The sequence below is a fragment of the Calidris pugnax genome, unplaced genomic scaffold, assembly GCF_001431845.1.
Source record: "Calidris pugnax isolate Ruff unplaced genomic scaffold, ASM143184v1 scaffold732, whole genome shotgun sequence".
NCBI classification, from domain to species: domain Eukaryota; kingdom Metazoa; phylum Chordata; class Aves; order Charadriiformes; family Scolopacidae; genus Calidris; species Calidris pugnax.
Genome location: NW_015091531.1, coordinates 54,549 through 73,717, shown reverse-complemented (window position 1 = coordinate 73,717; position 19,169 = coordinate 54,549). Strand labels below are relative to the sequence as shown.

The following is a 19,169-nucleotide window of genomic DNA, read 5'->3' as shown; positions in this document are numbered from 1 at the left end:
GTGTTCCCATGCACCCACAGTCTCCATGGCTTTGTGTAAAAGACGTGCAATTATCGCTCTGCGCAGCACTACCAAAGAGCATGGTTTTCATGCAGCCTTTGTTTATAAATACCTCCAAGTCTTTTTCCCCTTGATTTAAAAATAGAAGTAAGAGCACAGCCATAAAACCCCGTGCAAAATGCTTAGGATGTTTCCTTTGAGCTGTTGGGAGAGAAGGAATCTGGGGGAGGAGGGATGGCTTTGGTGTTGCTTTCTTGGAAAGCTGCTGCAGCTGAACTTTGCTGCTCTGCAGGCACCAGGCAGCTGGGAGACACAGCTGCCGTGGCCAGGGAAGGGGACGAAGGTCTTGGGCAAGGGAGTTGTTTACACTCAAGGGAAAGAAACAATGCGAAAGCGTGTCTCTGCTCTGAAAAACGACTATGGAAAAATAGCCTTTGGGGTTGCATGTGGTTATCATCACTCGGTGTCTCCAGATCCGGTTTCCCTACTCACAAATAAAGCTGTTTTTCTAACTGCTGCTGGAGCAGTCCCCAGGATCAGAGAGCTGAGCGGGTGTCTTCCAGGTTAAGCACCAATTTTCACATAGCCCCAGGCCCTGTTGCAGCAAATCTCCCCCAATCCACAAATCTCAAACAGTCCTAACCTCTCCCACGGCTTCAGTCTGCCCAGGGGGCCAATTTAAATCAGACCCACCCACTAGATAAGGACTTTCCCTGCTACGGCCCCAGGAAGACGATGGCTCCATCCACTTCATCCTTTTCTTGCCCATGCTGGTCCCTCGGTGGGGACACAGCACAAGCTTAATTCACCAGCACTGTCTTTTCATGTCTTGCATGCTCCCTGTCCTCCCTTTGTCTGCTCTCACTTGTTAAGCTAATAGTGTTGATTGGAGCAAGCTTTGATTAGGGGCAGTGCTAATTGCCCATTAGGCTTTGTGCTGCCCATCATTTGGTGATGTTTCCTGGTTATTTAAGTGATCCTTATCTTTGTCACCTGCTGAGCTCTGTTTGAGCTCCAGGGGTGGCAAGTGGGACACAGTGACACAGGTGATGGCACTGTGCCTTTTGCTCACTTGTTCCTCCGAGCATGGTCAATGGTGACTTGCATCAGGCCCTCGCTCGAGTCTGTGCCAAGCAGAGACCACCTGGGAGGCAGAAACTCTCCTGCTGCTGCTCCATGAGCCAGGGATGTCCTCCCAGAAGAGGCTGGTGGTGCCCTGCTTGCATTCTTGCCCTGTGCCAGGGGTTATCCTTCAGCATGAGGCAGATCTGGCCCTGCCATGCCAACCTCTGCCAATCCAGTCACCCTGAGGGTTAAATCACTTGCCCAGTGGTTAAATCACCCTCCCAAAACAGGTTGCCTGGGGAGCTGTTTTCCCCCCAGGTCCACGACCCTGCTGTAGGGCTTCTGTCTCCCTTCCCGGGCTCCCTTCCTCTAGATCTTCCTCCCTCAGAGTTAGGAGCAGCATGAAAAGTCAGTGTTTTGAGCCATCTGAAGGGGCAGAGGCAGCTGCTAAGCCAGACCAAGGAGCACAGATGCTCCAGGACAGCAGACACTAAAGGGCAGACATCCTGTCCTTAAAATACTTCGGCTTCCAGCGAGAATTTATAGGGGTGCCATGAGACGGCGGGAGAGCAGACAGGCAGCCCGAGGAGGTCCTTCTCCCCAGCTCCATTGCCCATGGGCTGGGACCTTCATTCTATATTTGGTTCTCCCGAAAGCCCCCTCAGCAGCTGCAGCAGCACATGCTGCCTTGGGGTGGCCTCTCCTCCCCTCTGCTTGCGAGGGCCATGGAGCCACTAACTGGTTATTTTTTCCCAAGTCCAAATTCTTGTTTTCCCCCTCAGGACTGTTCGGGATAATGGCTGGCTGCTGGTAAAGGCTGAACATAACCTTTCCAGCAACAATAGATGAAGTGCCCTCCCTGCTTGGCAAGAGCGGCTCGGTGCCCATTTATAAACCGCTATTGTCCCTGTTCCCTCTTCTTTTCAGCCCTTAATGTCAATGTTACCTAGAAACAACCCTTTGCTAGCACCCTGGACCAACTGGCAGGCTGGAAACTTCACAGGCAGCTTTTTCTCCCCATCTCCCTCCCTCCTCCTCCTCACCCCCTCCCCCTCCCCCCAAAGCTATGCTGTGACTGCAAACTAGTTCAGAGGGGCCAACTGGTCTTGAATGCCACTGAGAGCCCCCAGCCTCCTCAGTGGGAAGCAAGGCAGCGGCACCCAGCGGGGAGGGCACAGGAGAAGGTGTCCAAGTCCACCAAGCCCCCAGCCAGGCTGTATCCAGCTGGAGGAGCCCAGAAAAGAAGTCCTCCCCACTGCCAAAGGCCATAGTTCTTCTGCGAGCTGGTCTCTGGCTGCTGCCTGGCCAGACAGCACATCTCCAGCCATCCTGTCCACATTTGTAACCCACCGACCACGTTCATAACCTCCCTGATGGAAGTAGGGTTGAGTTGGTCATTGATGTAACAAGCTGCTGATAAGGCAAGCGGGGATTAATGATAAATATCACTAACTATATATGCACAACTCTTCCAGACCGAGGTACTCAAAGCCCCACCAGGTCTGGGACCCATTTAATGGGTCTGTAGACCCATTAGAACTGTAGAAAAGTTCTTCTGCTGGTGAATGCGGGAAGCAAAACGTTTTTTCCCATAATGTTTCACTGTGTTTGTGCACTGTCCTGTGCCCCCCACCCCCATCCTCCTTGCACAATGTCCTACCTGTTTCCAGAGTCGCTGTGTGTTTTCCTCCACAGCTGTAACTTTTCAACTGCAAGTGGCTTCATGCTTCCGACCTCTGCGAGGGGATGTGCAGGCAACAATATTTCAGGAGCTTGGTGGGATGTGGCCCAGTTTTTTGTCCAGCTTTCTGGCTGGCTCAGCCACCTCCATCTGCTCAGGGGGAAACAAAGACAACACGGAGGCGTTCACAGCTCTGGTCTGGAGTGAGGGAAAACACGAGAGGACCAGCCCACGGTCTCTGCTTGTTGTTTTAATTTATTCCCTCAGTTTCTCTGCCTGTGAAAGGCAGCCCCAGACTCTGCCTTGGACCCTTCAGGTGCTTTTGCTGGATTTCTCTGGCCTCCCAGGAGAGCATGTCAGTAGCCCCGTGCACAAAGCAGTTAAAAGGCTGAGAAGGGATCCACAGTATTCAATGCAGAGACAGGGTTTTAGCAAATAATTTCTCAGGGGGGGCGTGCAAGGAGCCCATCCTGACCTGTGCACGGGCAGTTCATGCCCGAGCAGATCACTCAGAGGCTCATGGCAACAGCATCACTCCTGCCCTGCCATCCCCACCCCATACTCATTTCTCCCCCTGCCTCGGAACATCCCCCCTGTACTCATTTCTCGCCCTGCCTCCCTGCATCCCCCCCTCAGTCTCCGTCTGGTCTCTATCTCCCAGCAGAGCCCCAGCATCACAGGGAGGGGGGACACACAGGAATCTGGGCCCTTCCCCACCCCCTGCGCTTCCTCTCTCTGTGCTGGGGCTTTGTGGAGCGACAGGAATGAATGTGCCTTCCCCTCCCCCTGCTCCCAGATCTGGACCATCAGACGCGCTTCAGCATTGATTTGCTTTGTGCTCGGCTTCCTAGAGCCATTTTGTGGTATTGCAAGGGAGGGGTTTTCTTTCTCCTCTCATGTGCTCTGCTCCCTGAATAAACCCGGCTGGAGAAACACGGGGGGCAGGGTTTTAAATGCAGTGGGAAAAAAAAATAATATTGGATTTCCCTTAATGCATTACTAATGGTTGTGGCTGTACAATATGTTTGTAATGGGCTGTTTTCGGGGGGGGTGTGTGGGTGTGTGTTTTTTCTGCAGAGGCAGCAGTCAGTAAGAGGTCACAGGAGACAGTGTTGGGCAGGACAGGCACCCCCATGGCTACAGAGGGCAGAAGGGAGGTTGCCCCCTACCCCAGCCAGCCTCCTGCCCCAAATCCCAAACCTTTGGAACCGATGTGAGATGGAAACAAGGGATTTCAGCACTGGCAGCACTGTTTCCCCCAGCATGTGTGTTTTCACCATCCCGTGGAGTGATAGGTCTGAAGGTAGTGAGGGGCAAAGGTTGGTGGCACCAAGGTCTGAGTTTGTCACCAGTGAGAGTCTTTCGGGGCTGCTGGGGCTTGGGGTGGTCCCGGGCCAGCACTAACGATCTGCTTTTCTCTTTGCCTTTTCCCCCAAACCCCCTGGCGTCCCCCACAGAAGCTGCTGATGGCAACTCGACCTTGGGAGGTGGGACGGGCACCATGGGGCTGAGCGCCCGCTACGGCCCCCAGTTCACCCTGCAGCACGTCCCTGATTACCGGCAGAACGTCTACATCCCAGGTAGCACCGCCACCCTCACCAACGCGGCTGGCAAGCGTGACGCCAAGGGTGCCAGCTCCTCGGGAGGCAACAAGAAGAAATCCGGGAAGAAGGAGAAGAAGTAAAGAAAGAAGAAGAAGGAGACCTTAGAGCTACAGGGCAGCCGGCTCCAGCACTCCCACAAACCACAGCCCAGGCCGGAGGACGAATGTCAATTCTTTTTTTTTTTTTTTTTTTGTGATGCAAAAAGTAGGAAACACTGCGAATGTATCTCCTCATCATCAGAGCTAGGAGCAGCGTCTCGCTGCTGTTAGGTCTCATGATGGAAACCAATCCGGAAGCTAAACAGAACGCAAAGAAGTGCCCTGTGAATACTTGCTAATATTTTATACAATCCCTTGGGTGTTAGAATATGCAAGGGCGGAAGGTCTTCTGCCACGTCTTTGGATCCAATTTGCTCCCAGGTAGCCTGAGAAAGGCACGAGGCTTCTGCTTCACTTTTCCCAGTGTAAATAATTTTAACGTGGATCTTTTAATTTATAGACCTTCGATCATTTTATTTTGGAGAGGATAAGGCAGTTCCTAGCTTAAAGCCCATGCTCCAGTTCTTTGTTCTTAAAACTTTCCATTAGTAAAATTCACCCTGAGTTAATGATAGTGATGGATTTGTTGCTGAGAAGTTGGTAGGGAGTGCTTCAGTTTCTGCTTACCTGTTACCCGCAAAAAAAAAAAAAGTAAGTGTTTATATTGCATGAGTCAAAGGGAATATGGCAAAGCTGCATCCTAAACATTTTTCTTTTTTAAAGTGCAACCACCAATGGCCTGAAATATGAGACAAAAACAAAACAACACCCTCCTGATATCAGAGAGGTAGGGAATTCAATGAGGAGCGTGCCCAGGTGTGAGGCAGCTGCCCCAGCGGTTCTAGGGGTCTCCGAAGAGCAGACACATCTCATTCCTTCTTTGCAGTAAATATTTATATGTACAGTCAATGTTCTTCTGGAATTAAAGCTAAGAGAGTCTTGCTCCCCCTGCGGCCAGGCTCCTTTCAGGCAGCCATCTGGCCGGGTCCCTGCCGAGGGGACTTGGGGGGGGACGATGCTTCACGTTTCTGCACACCGTGTCTGCATGCACATCCTTCACCCCACACCTGCACGAGCACAGTTAGCTCCACTGACCCACACAGTCCTCGCATGCCCACGCAGCCTGGCGTGAACGTGCCGGCAGCTGCCTGAGCCTCCACGCTGGGGATGGGGGTGGTGGGTGGGTGGTGGGATTGGTCAAACGGGGTGGGGGAAACTCATCCTTTCTTATTTGGGGTGTAGACCCCAAATAAAGGGGTTGTTTGGGGTCTCGCCCAAAGGGCTGAGATCAGCAGAGCTGCCGGCGCATGGCTTCGGTGCAGAGTTGGCAATCGAGTAAGTGACAGTTGGTTTGGGTGGTGCTTGGGGACCAGATCTGGAGGAGAGATGGACCCCAGAGCTGGGGGTGAGCGCAGGGTGATGCTACAAAGCCAGAGAGCTGGGGCCACAAGGGTCAGGGGTCACATGGGACCATACTGGGCCACCCCACAGCAGGTGACACTCCTGCTGGCTTTGGGGTTTCCACCCCATGGAGGGAATAAAAGGATAAGGAATAGACTTTCTCCATGTGCCCATCACCGTTGCACTGGGCCAGCTTCCCCTATCAAAGCAGCTCTGAGCTCCCCCAGGAAGGCAGAGAGGGTCTTTGTGTAGCCGGAGGGAGGAGAGGGGCTGCAGGGTGGCCAGGAAGAGGTCACACCAGGTTTCCCGGAGTGTGTGTGTGTTGTTTTTCCCCTTTTTAATCACTAGCACATAACTCACCTGAGCAGATCCAGCCCTCTCGGCCAGGTTCCTGCCTGGCAGCTGTCACCCCACCACCATCCCCTCCCCAAAACCCAGGGCAGCAGGAGCATCCGCCGTGTTTCATCCGGATCCAGTCACCTCCAGGCGCTGGCTGTGCTGGGAGCGGTTCCCACCCTGTCCCCTGCAGCTGCCACCTGCCCCCTCACCCCCACCTCTAGAAATGCTGTAGCTGAATCGTAGTCTTTATATTTCTTTTTAATCTGCAATCTGAGGTAGCATAGTGAGTGTCGTGTATTTAGTGGCGTGTTATTTTTAATCTCGGTAACTAACTTGTGAACACCAGTATTTTCAATTTTTCTCTGTATCTTCTTTCCATGTGGTCTGTGCTCCGAGTGTACGTGAAATGAAACACGTTTGCCCTTTCAATGTGTCTAATATTGAATTATACTTATATATTATATATATGCTTATATCCTTCTTATACCCATATAGACCAATGTCGATGTGTTACACGCAAGTTTTATACTCTAATATTTATATTGCTTTTTTTCTTTGGGAAAAAAAAAATAATAAAATGGTTTCTTCTGAACAAGTGGTATTTATTTCCAGTGGGAAGAGGGGAGTGCACAGATGTGGCCTGTCCATCCTGACGCTGCTGCTGAGCAGCAAGGTTGAGCCCCAGCCTGGCTCTGACAGCGGGGATGCTCTTGGGACACCCTTGTCCTTGGGTCCCCCCTGGCCTTTGGGCTGAAGGTGACATGGCTGTGGGTGGCACTGGTGTGTTTCTGGCTGGCATTTTTGGGGAAGGGAAGGGCAGGGCAGACCCTGGCACACCCCACCGAGGAGACTGTGGTGTCCACAGCTACAGTCCCAAGGGGATCCAGTTACCCTTCCCCATTACTGGTGGGGATCTGGTCACCCATCCCTAATCCTGGGGGATCTGGTCACCCTTCCCCAGCCCCAGGAGGGATCTGATAACCCTTCCCTGTCACTGGCAGGGATTTGGTCACCCTTCCCCAGTGCTGGGGGGATCTTCTCACCCTTCCCAGCCCCAGGGGGAATCTGGTTACCCTTTCTCATCACCAGCAGGGACCCACTCTGTTTTCTCCAACCCTGAGGTGATCTGCTTTATGGGACAGGGGTTCCTGCCTGCCCCCCCTCGCCCATTCCTGGACCAGATGAGCCTCCCGCCCTCTCCCTGGCGGGGGGTGGGTGTCTGACACGGGCCGGGAAGAAGTGTCCCCTGAGTCTGAGTGTTGCAACCATGGAGAAAGAAATAAGCAGCTGCTGCTGTCCAGATGTGAGGGGGAGGGTGGAGGGGGCGGGGGCAGAGCAGCCCTGGGAGACAGACAGACAGACAGACACAGACCCTGGGGGGAGGGATGTCCTTCCCATCCCAGCCTCCCCCCCAAGTGCCTCCATCTGGGCTGCAGATCTGTGGCCTCCGTCCCCCCCAGCACCACCTGACAATGCCTTCTCACAGATACACCAGCCCCTTGAAATCCCCCCAGAATGGCAGACACTCCCCTAATCCCCCTCCACCCCACAGATACATCTCGACACACCCCCTCCCCATTCCCTTTCCCCCAGATCGTGATGCTCTCCCACAGAGACCCCTAGAAATCCCCATGCACCTTTCATAGGGACCTCCACTCACCCCAAATTTCCCTGCACCCCACAAAGCCAGCTTTCCTCCCCTCCCTGTGCCCATGGGGACAGCCCTGGTCACACACACATGCATGCACATGCACACTCACATGCATCCACATGGGAGTCCCCACCAGAGCATCCCCCTTTGGTCCTGAAGCACAGGGGAAGGCACGGGGGTCATTGCAGTGATAGGGCAAGGGTCTGGTGTTGTGGGGGCCCCTGTCACACCATGCCCTCTGCCCCCAGCCCCCAGGCCACAGCCCCTCACACTTTGGAGGCATTAGGGGCAGCTCTAGGGGCACAACAATGGGGATCAATCACATTGTCCCACTGCTAAGGGGCAGCAGGGCTGAGCACATCCAGGTGCCACCCACAGGATGTCCCCAGCACCCGCCCCACCCTGGGTGATATGGTCCCAGGGCACCAGACATTGTCTCCTCCTTTGCCAGTGATGCCACCAGACGCCTGGAGCTGGGTGATGGGGGCTGTGGGTGGGGAAAGAGGGGATGGTCAGGCTGTGGGTCCCCCAGCTGGGTGATGGCCACCACTAGTGAGGACCAAAGAGGCTTTGCAGAGCTGCGGGTCTGGCCTCAGGAACTCACAGCCTCCCTGGTGCCCTGAGCACCACAGGATGTCCCCAAGTTCCTGGCTGCTGGTGTCAGTGTAAGGATATATGCAGTGAGGGGATGTGTAATCATTTCATTTTATTTCTCCTCTCTGTTGCACTAAAACCACCCAAGGACACTGAAAACACCAGAATGGGAAAGGCACAGAGACACAAACCTGGCCAATTAACACTGATGAAGGGAACTCGGTCAGCCGTGCTAATTAGCTGGGACACGCGGGAATGGGAACATGTTCATTGCAGCATGGTTAGCTGAGGGAAGACTTCCTGAGCTGAGGAGATGAGAAAAGGGAGGCCAACATAAACAGAGCCTGAGCCACAGCCCTGACAAAAGGGACGCAAAGAGGGTGACAGGACCCAGACCCAGCAGCCACTCAGGCTGAGTGGCCATCAGGAGATTAGAGGCATTGCTCCCAGGAAGGGCAACTTGACCTTGGAAAGGAGGGGATGATCCAGGATGTGGGATGGGAGGAGTGAGTGGGGGTGCGTGGAGGTATCTTTCATCTCCAGCCATGGCAGAGCGTGAGGGGCTCTGTGGCTGGAGTGGGCCCACGGGTGAAAACCTCTGTGCCTGGTGCTGGCTGCTAGTGGGGGGGTGAGTGGCTGTATCCCACCCCAAAACCAGCTGTGTGAGTGGGGTGTGTGTGTATTCACCAGCAAACTTTGAGGTGGCCCAACCAGTGAGCAGAGGGGGACCTTGGGTCTGGGCTGTGGTATCAGGTAGGTGAGGATCCATACTGGGTTGTTCTGAACATCCCTCAACAGCCAGAAGGAGTATTCTCCTTCACCCTGGTGCCCTCCTGCTGCTGCTTTGCTCTGCTCCTCCTCTTCCTCCATCTCCTTCTTACCCCCCTCACTGAGGGCAGGTCAGTGCCTCTTCCCCCCGTCCTGCTGTCCCTTGTCCCCCCAGCCTCCCAGCTACATCCATGGCATGGGACGAGAGGAGCCCTGGGCTTCTCCAGAGGCAGCTGAGCTGGAAGCCCTTGGTGGTGCAGGAACAGGTCACATTAGGGCTCGACCCTTCATTGTTCCCTCAGGGATTGTCTCCAACTCACTGCCGGGGTCCTGGGGGGCTGGGCCCTGTGGGTGCTGTGGGCAGGAACAGCCCCGCATCACCAGCTTCCAGGGCCCTTGTTCACAGCAGTCACTTCTTTTGGCCAGTTGACCTTGGAAATCAAGGCAAAACATCATCAACAACAAAAACAGACTCGAGCAAACTCCGTTTCCCCTGGATTTGCGAGCTGAGCTGACCTGTTGTCGCTCGGCCCTGGGGAGGGCAGGGTGGGGAGGTGGCATCCTGCCCACTGACGTGCTCCTTGGCATCAGGCTGTGGTCATGGGCCAAGTCCCATAACGCAGCTCCTCCAGCCATGACCTCACCCAGCAAAGAGCAGGGGTGAAAAAAAATCACCAAAAAAGCTGAGTTTTCACACAGCTCCTTCTTGCCTGCTGCTTTGGGGTCCCCAGAGGCTGTCAGGAGGTCTGACACAGACACTGGCAGCTGCGGGGTTAAATAGGGCTCTGTGAATTCCGTGCCAAGAGCCTGCAGATGTATTTTGAGCCTGTCCCAAGCAGAAGAAAACCCCGGGGAGCTGGTGGCCGGTGGGGGGGGAGCTTCTCCTCCTATAAACACATCAGCAGGGAGGGCGGCCTATGCTGTCAAAAAACACTTAGAAATCTTAGTGCTTGGGATAAAAAAGGTCTAAAAGGGACCCACTGGGGCAGCGGATGCAAATAGGGCAAGCAAAGAGAGTGGGTGTCCGTAGCCCAGTGGTGTGGTGGAAAAGCCCTTCCCGCAGCCCCCACCCCTCTGCCCCGTCTCCCCTCCAGCCCCACACTGTAACACCCCCTGGGATTTTATTTCTCCTTGACACAGCTGCCTCCTCTCACAGCCCCACATTCCCGGGTGGGAATGAGAGGTGTTTCACCATCTCCTGTGTCCCTTCCTGCTCCATAAATCCACTTCCCAACACTTTGATTTATTTTGGTTTTGGTGTTGCTTCTTTCTTTTCTTTTTTTTTTATTTTTAAGAGTTTAAGCCCAGTGTGCGAAGATGGAATAAAATTTGCCTTTTGCTGGCTGAAACCTTGTGACTGAGGTGAAGGAGAGGGTGGAGGGAGGGCACTGCCTGCCCTTTACCAGTCCCGCCGGGGTTTGGTGGCTGCCAAGAACTCATCCATCACACAAAGGAGCAGGGCCAGCCCTTGGCCACTTCTCCAGGCAAAATAGGATGTGATGGGATACTTTGCCCTTTTGAAGCCAGCGTGACCCCACAGTGGCCTCTGCCATGCAGTTGGGTGAGATGCTTGGAGCTCTTGCTGTCTGTCTGTCCATCCTTCCCCACGGGGCAGACACAGCAGAGCTCTCACCCCAGCTGGACTGGTGGCCAGGAGCAAGAGGAGCTCTGTCCCAGGGAGCCGGCGGCGGTGGCAGCCAAGACCTGAAGTCATGGAGCCAGGGAGAGGGGAGGGCAGAGAGGGAAAGGAGAAGGTGCCAGGCGGGACAAAGGCAAACTGGGTGGAGTGGGGAGATGCTGCAGGCACTGCTGTCAGTCCATGGTGCGGCTGGAGGGGCCCCAGCTCTGTGGGGCCACTGCTGTCCCCCCAGGAGCCCACACGCTCTGCTGGGACTTGCTGGGACACCTGCAATGCTGTGGGTGGGTCCTGCCAGAGTCACTGTCACTGTCACCAAGCTGCTGGTGGAGGAGCCAGCCCATGTGCTCAGTCCCTGGGTCTGATGCTGCCTCTGCAGTCAGAAACCCCCCTCTGCTGCCCTGGAACCAGTGCTGCCCCCCCCCAACCCAGCCAGGGTGTCCCTGGGGGCACACAGCCAGGCAGGGCTAATTCCCTCATGGATGCCCCCAGCCCCCATCAGCCCCCAGGGACTTTGGGCAGAGGCAGCACTTTGGGAAACCCCCAGCTGAAAAATAAAGTCAAAAAACCCACTCATAGCCAAAATGTGCCTCCGGCAGCGTGCACCACAATAGGCAGGGGCTGCCCATGCCCAGTGCTGCCTGCCTGGCCCTTCTACCTTCAGCACATGCCAAAAGGGGCCCTGCCTGGTGTGGGGAGGAGGTTTTTGGCACCCTCTCCACATGAATGGGCAGTGCTGCTGAGCCAAACCACCCAGGGCTTTGCCAGGGCAGCTGGGAGCAGGAAGGGCACTGGAGATGGCCAAGTTGGGGCATTTCCCCCTTGCAGGAGACAGGGACATGGGTGGCATGGTGCCAGGCACATCCCTCTGGCCAAGGTCTGGAAGCTGCTGCCACTTTGGGGCTGGGGAGCAGAGACACAGGACCTTCCCTCCTCTCCCACAGGGCTCAGGACACCTGGGCTTTGGGGGGTGCCCTCCTGGATGAACCCCAAGTGACACAGCCCTGCTGGCACAGGGAACGGAAAGCAGCTGGTGAAGACATGCAGTGTTGGAGGGAACGGGCCTCCCCCAGTGCCACCCCAGCTCCAGAGAGCTTTGGGGAACAGCCCCCACCATTCGCCCCAGTGACAGCTGCATGATTGGTCCCCAGAATATGGATCCTCCTTCTCCCCATCAGTCTGGACCAAGGCACAGCCAGGGGGGGTCCCCACAATCTGCAATGGGGCAAGATAGGGGCTTGGGCCCCCTCTCCAGAGATAAATAGAGAAGGAGGGTCCTGGCTCTGTAGAGGGAGATGGGATGGGTGCCAGGGAGGGAGAGTGGCCAGACGGGAGAAGAGGAAAAGGAAGTGGCAGACAAAGCTCCTTTATGTGGGGCAGCATCCGGGGAGGGGGGGGAAGTAGAGGCATGGGGGACTCCCATGGGTTCTAGATGAGTAGGGGCCAGACTGGTTCCCTCAGACCCCATGGTCCCCAAAGTGGTGTGTATGAGATAGCCCGGTGGGCTGCGGGAAGAAAATATTTTTGTACTGTTAATAAATTTAAAAAATACTTTAAAAATAGCACTTTTTTCATCTCTACCCCATCCTTTTAAAATTTCTGGTTTAATTTGTGCTTTGCAGTGTATGCGTTAGCCCAGTAGTACATGTAGGTAATTTAAATATCAATAAATATACTGGGTGGAGGGAGAGGGAATTAAAAAATGTGGAGGCCCCTGCTCTGCAAGATACTGGTGGGTGCCTCATGTTGTTAGAAACCAGACACCTCCTCCAACTGCTGCAGCACCCCATGACAATATGGCACTTCTCCCCACTGAAGTTCACAATGTCCCTTCTGGAGCCTGCAGTGCTTTAGGGTGTCCCCACCACTGAGTACCAGCCCCGTGGCCTCTCTGAGGCCACCCCTTCCTGGCTTTCCTCCATCACCCTGGTCCCTCTGTGCAGGCCCAGTGCCAGGTTTAGACAATTATTTTATCACGGCTCCTCTTTTCCCATTTCAGCAGGACAATGCGGGTGGCGTTGAGCCATGTGGTGTCCCAGGAGACCCTGCTCCCTGTCCCACTACCCCAGTTCAGGGCCTCCCGCTCCCCAATTAGCAACTTGTCATTGAGGAGCTCACCAAAAGGCTGTTTAAAAAAAAAGAAAAAGAAAGGAAGAGCAGAGATTTGACACAAACTAGGGCAATAATCAGGTCTCCGTCCTCATTTCTAAATTATCCCAGCAGTCCCCTGTGTCCATGCCTGCAGAGACAAGCTCCCAAAAGCCCCATGGAGCCAACTCCAGCTGGCTGGCTCCATCTCATGTCCACCACAGCAATGGGGACACCTCCAAGTGGAAAGGGGACTGGAGGAGAGGCAGGGATATTTTGGGACACAGGCCTGGCTGACAGCCACATCCCCCCAAGACTGTGCCTGTGGGGGGACTGGGAAGGAGGGGAAGAGGACCGAGGATGAGGAGGAGATGCTGGTGGCAGCTCACTGCAGCAGGAGGGAATGGAGCAGCTCTGGGGGATATTGAGGAACGCCTTGGTGATGTCCCACAACCACATTTCTAAACCCAGGGTGGCAGGGAGGGGAGCAGGGGCTGCTCCCCAGCACAGGCAGGGGGTGAAGGCAGAATGCCCTGAGCAGGAGGGGATGGGGCTGACCATGGGGGTGGATTTGGACGCCTCATGATGTACCTACCATGAGATGCCAACAGGACTTCAGCTGCTGCAACGTGTGCTCAGTCCCAGGACAAGGAACACAGCCCAGGCTCCATTGTCCACATGTGAAGGATGTGGCCCTTCACCCTCGGTTCCAGCCCCATGCACAGAACAGTGTCACAAGGACAAACTCTCCCTGGACCAAGCCAGGGCCACCAGCACATGGCAAAGCATTTGTCCCTCTGAAGCGGCCATCTGGGTGAAAGCATCCTTCATCCCAGCAGAGCAGTAGGGAGCTGCAGCCTGGCCGATTTCTGGCTGGGCTGACCTCTAAACTAAGCCGGTGGCCAGGTTGGTCCTGCTCATGCAAGAGCAGGGCAGGAGGACCCCTCCTGGGTTGGGGGGGGTGTCACCAGAAGGACCACTGCTGTGTCCTCACCAATGTCCCACCTGCCCAGCTTTCAGCCTGGGTGACATTTAGGCAGGGGAAACACCTCCATCACCAGAGCCCACTGCACATCTGGGCTCCCAGGGACCAGACCAGGTTTGCAAACATGAATTTTCTGTGCAGGGAACAGCATTTTCAGTGTCCTCCTGGGACGCAACAGCAGCGTCCAGCCCATCGCAGGCAGCTGCGAAACTGCTCCAGCAGGTCCCCTCAACCCGGACAAGGTCCCTGCTCAGTTCACCTCCCCACCACCAAAGTTACGATATGAAGGCAGAGAAAGTCAAGATTACATTTTTGTACCAAAATTAATGTTTATTTCTCCATCTTTTGTATATAAAAACTGTCATGGTAACGCGATGCTACCAGAGCGTCACTGGCCCACAGCTGCAAAGCCATGAAAAAAGGCTTTATATCAAAGGAACTGTTACCAGAAAATAAAAGCTCTTGGGCAAGGCTCCAGGCTGGCCTGGGTGCAGCTCACGTATCCTCATTTCTCTTTCATTTTGCAGCTTTCCAGGGCTGCTAAAAGCATTTGGCAGAGGCCGCCACCACCCTGCTGCGAGGGTAATGCAGCTCTCAGCCCTGCAAGGAGCCCTGAGATGCCCCGGCCATCAACAGGGCAGAGGGACTGATGCCTGAATTGTCCCACCTGCCCTTTTTTCACTCCCTCATGGCTGGTGGGTGGCAGGGGAAGGGGTCAAGCCTGGTTCCTGGTTCACCCATGTTTGGGTGCGGGGAGTCCCTAGACCATCCTGCCCAACCCGAGGCTGAACCGAAGAAATTCTTCTCCCCTCCTACAACCAGGATTTTTCTCTTTCAAGCACAAACCTCCCCTGCGGGAGGATGTCCCTACCTTGTCCCACAAGCCCATCTGTGGCCGCTCACTCGCTGTTATTCCCTCCGGTTCATGCCCCACTGGGTTTGCGTCCCGGAGCCCAACCTGGGATGGGAGCAAGAGAACAGACATGAAGAACACCTGAAGCAGGGAGATGGCATCGTGCCCTGCACAAAGAGCCCCGCTGAGCACCGTCGCCACCGTGAGGGGACTGGTGGCCATGCCATGTGCCACACGGGGCTGCCAGGCTGAGCTGGCACAGGGACACAAGCTCTCCTCAGCTCTCCCAGCTTTTTTAACATGCCCCAGGAACACTCGAAATGCTACGAAAAATGGAATTGTATTATTATTGAACATAAAAGTACATTACAACCAAAAGCTGCAAAGGCTCAGCATGACCCCAGAAGGGACCAGTGCTCCCAATAGCACGTGGGCAGGCACAGGCTCCTACAGAAAAGAGCCTACCCTGTGCTGGGTGACCCCAGGCCCTGCTGCACCCCCTCTGCTGGTTCACCACTTCCTGAATGGTTCTCCCAGATGGGAGGGTGCCAACTGCCTGCTCCCCAAGAGCATTCCCAGCCACCCCATTTCCTTCTCAACCCTCCTGGTACTCCTAGTTCCCAGTAGATTCCAGAACCTGGGCTGGGATCAGCCTGCTTCCTCCTGCAGGGATGCAACAGCAGCCAAGCTGTGTGCAGTTCCCAGATGATGCTGGGATGTTACGCATCACTCCGTTACTTCAATTTTATAAGTATGTTAAATTAGAACAAGAAAACAACACCTGGAAGCCACAAGTTGGGGCAGAGCCATTCCCACTGTAAACTGTGGCACTAAGAGCCAGCACCCTGCAAGACAAGACCTGGGGTCCCTGCTTTGGCACACCAACACTGAGGCGGGGGAGGGGGTTGTGGCCTTTCTGCCCAGTCTGCTCCACCAGGAGAACTTCAGACTATGTCCCCTCCACTCAGCTGAAGACTTGGACCCTTCAGTTGTCTACAGGGGACAACCAAAGATCGGCCAGGAGAGCTAGAATGACACAAAACTGCCACAAACAGCCCCGAGAGCATGAAGAAGAATAAACCACCCTTCATAGCCATGAACAGATCCTTGTTTTACTTACCTAAAGTTCTTACAGGTCCAGCATTTTCTGCCTTTGTCCAGAGGCAACATCTAGCTCGAGCAGCTGGTGCTCTCCTCAAGGATGCCTCCATCTCTTGTCTTCTCCCCAGCTTTGTTGGTCCTGCTTGCTTCTGAAGACAAGCTGTTGTTAAAAATACTCAGGAGAAGCACCTCCAGGGCCAGCTCTGGTACTGACCACCCTCCCCAGGGACAGCAGCTGCCTGGGCTGGAGGAGCTACCTGACCTCAGGACACCAGGGGACAGAGAAGCTCCCACCACAGGGTCCAGGGCTGAAAAATATGTCATATTAAAGGTTCAGGCTTCCACCTGTCTTCACCCCAACTCCAGAGAGGAGGTGTAACTCCCTGATGGGCAACACCGTGACCCAAAAGGGAGTCCACACCTCGGGATACAACCTCCTTAGGAGGCCCCAGTACACACCATGGGAGAGGACAGCAGTAGTGCCAGGCTCTCCCAGGGGATTACAGCCCTCTGAGTGCCCCCACGCTCTGCTCTTTGGCCTCATCCATTTAAGCCCAGCATTGCCTTCCACCATCGCTGGTGTCCCAGTAACGAGGCCCAGACAGCCCTTACCCTTAAGAAGCCTTGACAGCTTAAAGCCTGAGCTCATCCAGCTCGTGACACCACATTCAAGCCAGCGTCCCCGAATCAGAGCAATCTCCGGGCACCGGGACATTCAGTGGAGGATGGCATGGGGGCAAGTGTGGCCAGTTGAGCACCAGCACCAGCACAGCCGTGGGGAGGGCACGCTGGGGCAGGCACCGGTGCTGCAGGCACAGGCTCCTGCCTTGAGTGCCTCGGAAGATGCATTTTTTTATGATGGGGAGGGGAGGGGCAGAAGGGAGGAGATGTGCTCAGGAATATAAAGCAGCAGCTGAATTACTGCCCAGGCGCTGCCGGCATAAGAAATTAACTCTTTCAGGACTGAAAACCTTTCGTGCTCTCACCCTAGCTCCTGAAACACAAATGGCAGGCACACGAAACTGCGCAGAGTCAAATTATAGGCTCCTGTACAGAATTTAAAAGCCTTTTGGAGACTCTGCTAAATAACTGTTGCAAACCCAGCACCCCTCTCCATGCCCTGAAGCACCCCTGAAACAACCCCTCACCTCTCCTTGCTGTATCAGCTTCTCCCAGCCCCTCTCCCAGCCACAGCCCCACGGGGTGTCCACTTCACCAGTGACACAGCAGGCAGGAGACATTATGGATCCACTTATGGGTCCACCCCTCACCCCTCCACCCCCCAACCCAGAAAAGCAAGAGAAAGGTGGGCTGTGCATGGGAGATGCACACAACACTTCTGTTGTGCACAGCAGGTCTGATCACACATAGACCCTGGACAGAAGGGACCAATGGCCTCCAAATCCTGGCATCAACCATCTCCCTTCCTCTCCAGGTCTTCCAGCAAGATGTTCCCTGCGCAGGGTGGGCATTTTTTGGTGCTGGACCCCTGTGTGCAGATCCTGTGTGGGTGCTGCTGCTGGATCAACCCCTCTGGGTGGTCTAAGACTGCTGCTGGGTTCTACCAGAGCTGCTCCCCCATCTCAGTCTCACAAAGAGTGAGGATGAAGCATCTGAGTGAGGATGAAGCATTTGGTTCGAGCAGACAACACAGGGAGCATTCAGAGCTGCCAGGCTTTGTGTGCTGATCCCCCCGGGGCTAGAGCAGAAAGGAGGGGAGGGATGAGAGATGTCCGTCCCCCCCCCCACCCCGCAGCTGCCAGCTGGACTGTAGCATGGCTAGAGAGAGCTGAAAGAAAGCAGGAGCCTGTACTCAATGCACCTCTTGTCCTCCTTCCTCTGCAAACCCTCCTCTGATCCAGCAGCCCCTCTCCCCCCAGCCCCTCGCCCTGTGCCCAGGCTCCCCTCCATCCCCTGATTCCTCTCCTGAGCCCCAACCCGCAGCAGCAGCTTCTCGCTTCCCTCGGACAAATCCATCCTCCTCCTGCAGCCTGTCTATCCCCAGGAACAACCCCCTTCCCAACACACAGCACGAACCCAGCAGACGGCTCCCTCCCTCCCTCCACCTCCGCTCCTCACAGGTCCCAAATATTCCTTCACGCCCCCACTGACACTCTCTCATCTTCCTCCACCAGTGAATTTTCTCACATCCTCCCACCTTTCTCTTCCAAAAATGTATTCCGTTGCTTTTTTTAACCCGCGTAAACCGTAGGCATCTGCAGCATCCTGTAAAGGGGAGGGCTGTGAAATTACAGCTTGGCATTTAAGCCCCCACCTCCTCCCTGACTTCATTCAAGCTCTTGTGGAAGAGACACATCTCCAGTTTATAATTTCATATATCTCCTTCATGCCCCTTTTCTGGATTAAGCAGCCCCAGGTCTACCCAGTCATCCTTGTTGCCTCCCTCTGTGCCTTATCTGGTTTATGATGTCCCTCCTCAGGCAGGGGAACCAGAACTGTGGGCAGCACAACACATTTAAAACAACAACAGAAAAAGCCACTGCTATGGTTGTTTTTCTTCCCTTTCCTTCCTTTCCCAGGATTTCCTAGGTCTCAGATGGAGATTTGGGGTTTTAACTACTGCAGAGCACTGGGCTGACATTGCCACAGACATCCCCTACACCCCGTGTTTTGCTGCAAGTTGCTACAATCAGCTCAGAACATCCCCCTGCCCACAGAGATAAAAAGGAAAAGGCACAAGGGACAAGACTTTGAAATGCTGTAAGCCACTGAGCATCCAGGCAAGGTCCTTCTGCAGCTCTTCATTAGTCTTTTACTACTGAAATAGTCAGAAATATTCTTCTATTCACAGTCTTCCTGATGGATTTTGTTTCCTGCCTTTTAGCCTGTTAAATAGCAGGTTTAATCACCCCATGGGAGCTTGGCTGCTTTAGGAGACCCTGAAAAGAGTGCAGGAAACCCCTTTGGAAATCCAGGTGGGCTTTATCAACTTCTTCCTTAAGCCATCTTCAACAGCAGTGTGTCACTCGAGCTACACTAATGGTGTTCGAGCAATGAGCACTTATGGCTTGAACAAGGGCTTGCCAGGCTGGAAAATGTGAAAAGACACATTGTTTTTTGGTGATCCCCAGCAGATCCAATTTGGGATTGCAGTGGCTTTACAGAGGACTGGCAAAACATTTCAGGAAGACTCAGAGATTGCTGCCTCCTATCCATGATAGGATACGTAGATCCATGATACGCAGATTTTTGCCTGCCCAGATGTGATTGCACCCATCTGCAAAAGCTGCAACTTAACCCCTGCTTGGTTTGGGGTCAGCACCACCTGGGTTAAATACGAGCATCTTCTTCCCTCCCACAAACCAGGCAACAGCCTGAGCTATGGGACAAGGTCTCTCAGGGAG

The 19,169-nt window shown here is 54.6% G+C and overlaps 1 protein-coding gene across 6 annotated transcripts in view; it reads left to right on the top strand.

Moving 5' to 3' along the window:
- LOC106899824 (protocadherin gamma-B4-like) overlaps window positions 1-6,723 on the top strand; it is a 46,660-nt gene extending 39,937 nt beyond the window's left edge. For 4 of the 6 annotated variants that reach the window (XM_014961749.1, XM_014961751.1, XM_014961748.1 and 1 more), the window contains one exon: window positions 4,204-4,430. In XM_014961749.1, the coding sequence (XP_014817235.1) occupies window positions 4,204-4,430 (227 nt within the window). Of the gene's footprint in view, window positions 1-4,203 lie in introns of all 6 variants that reach the window. The other 2 variants (XM_014961747.1, XM_014961746.1) reach the window with 2 other exon arrangements.
- Window positions 6,724-19,169: the final 12,446 nt, after the last annotated feature.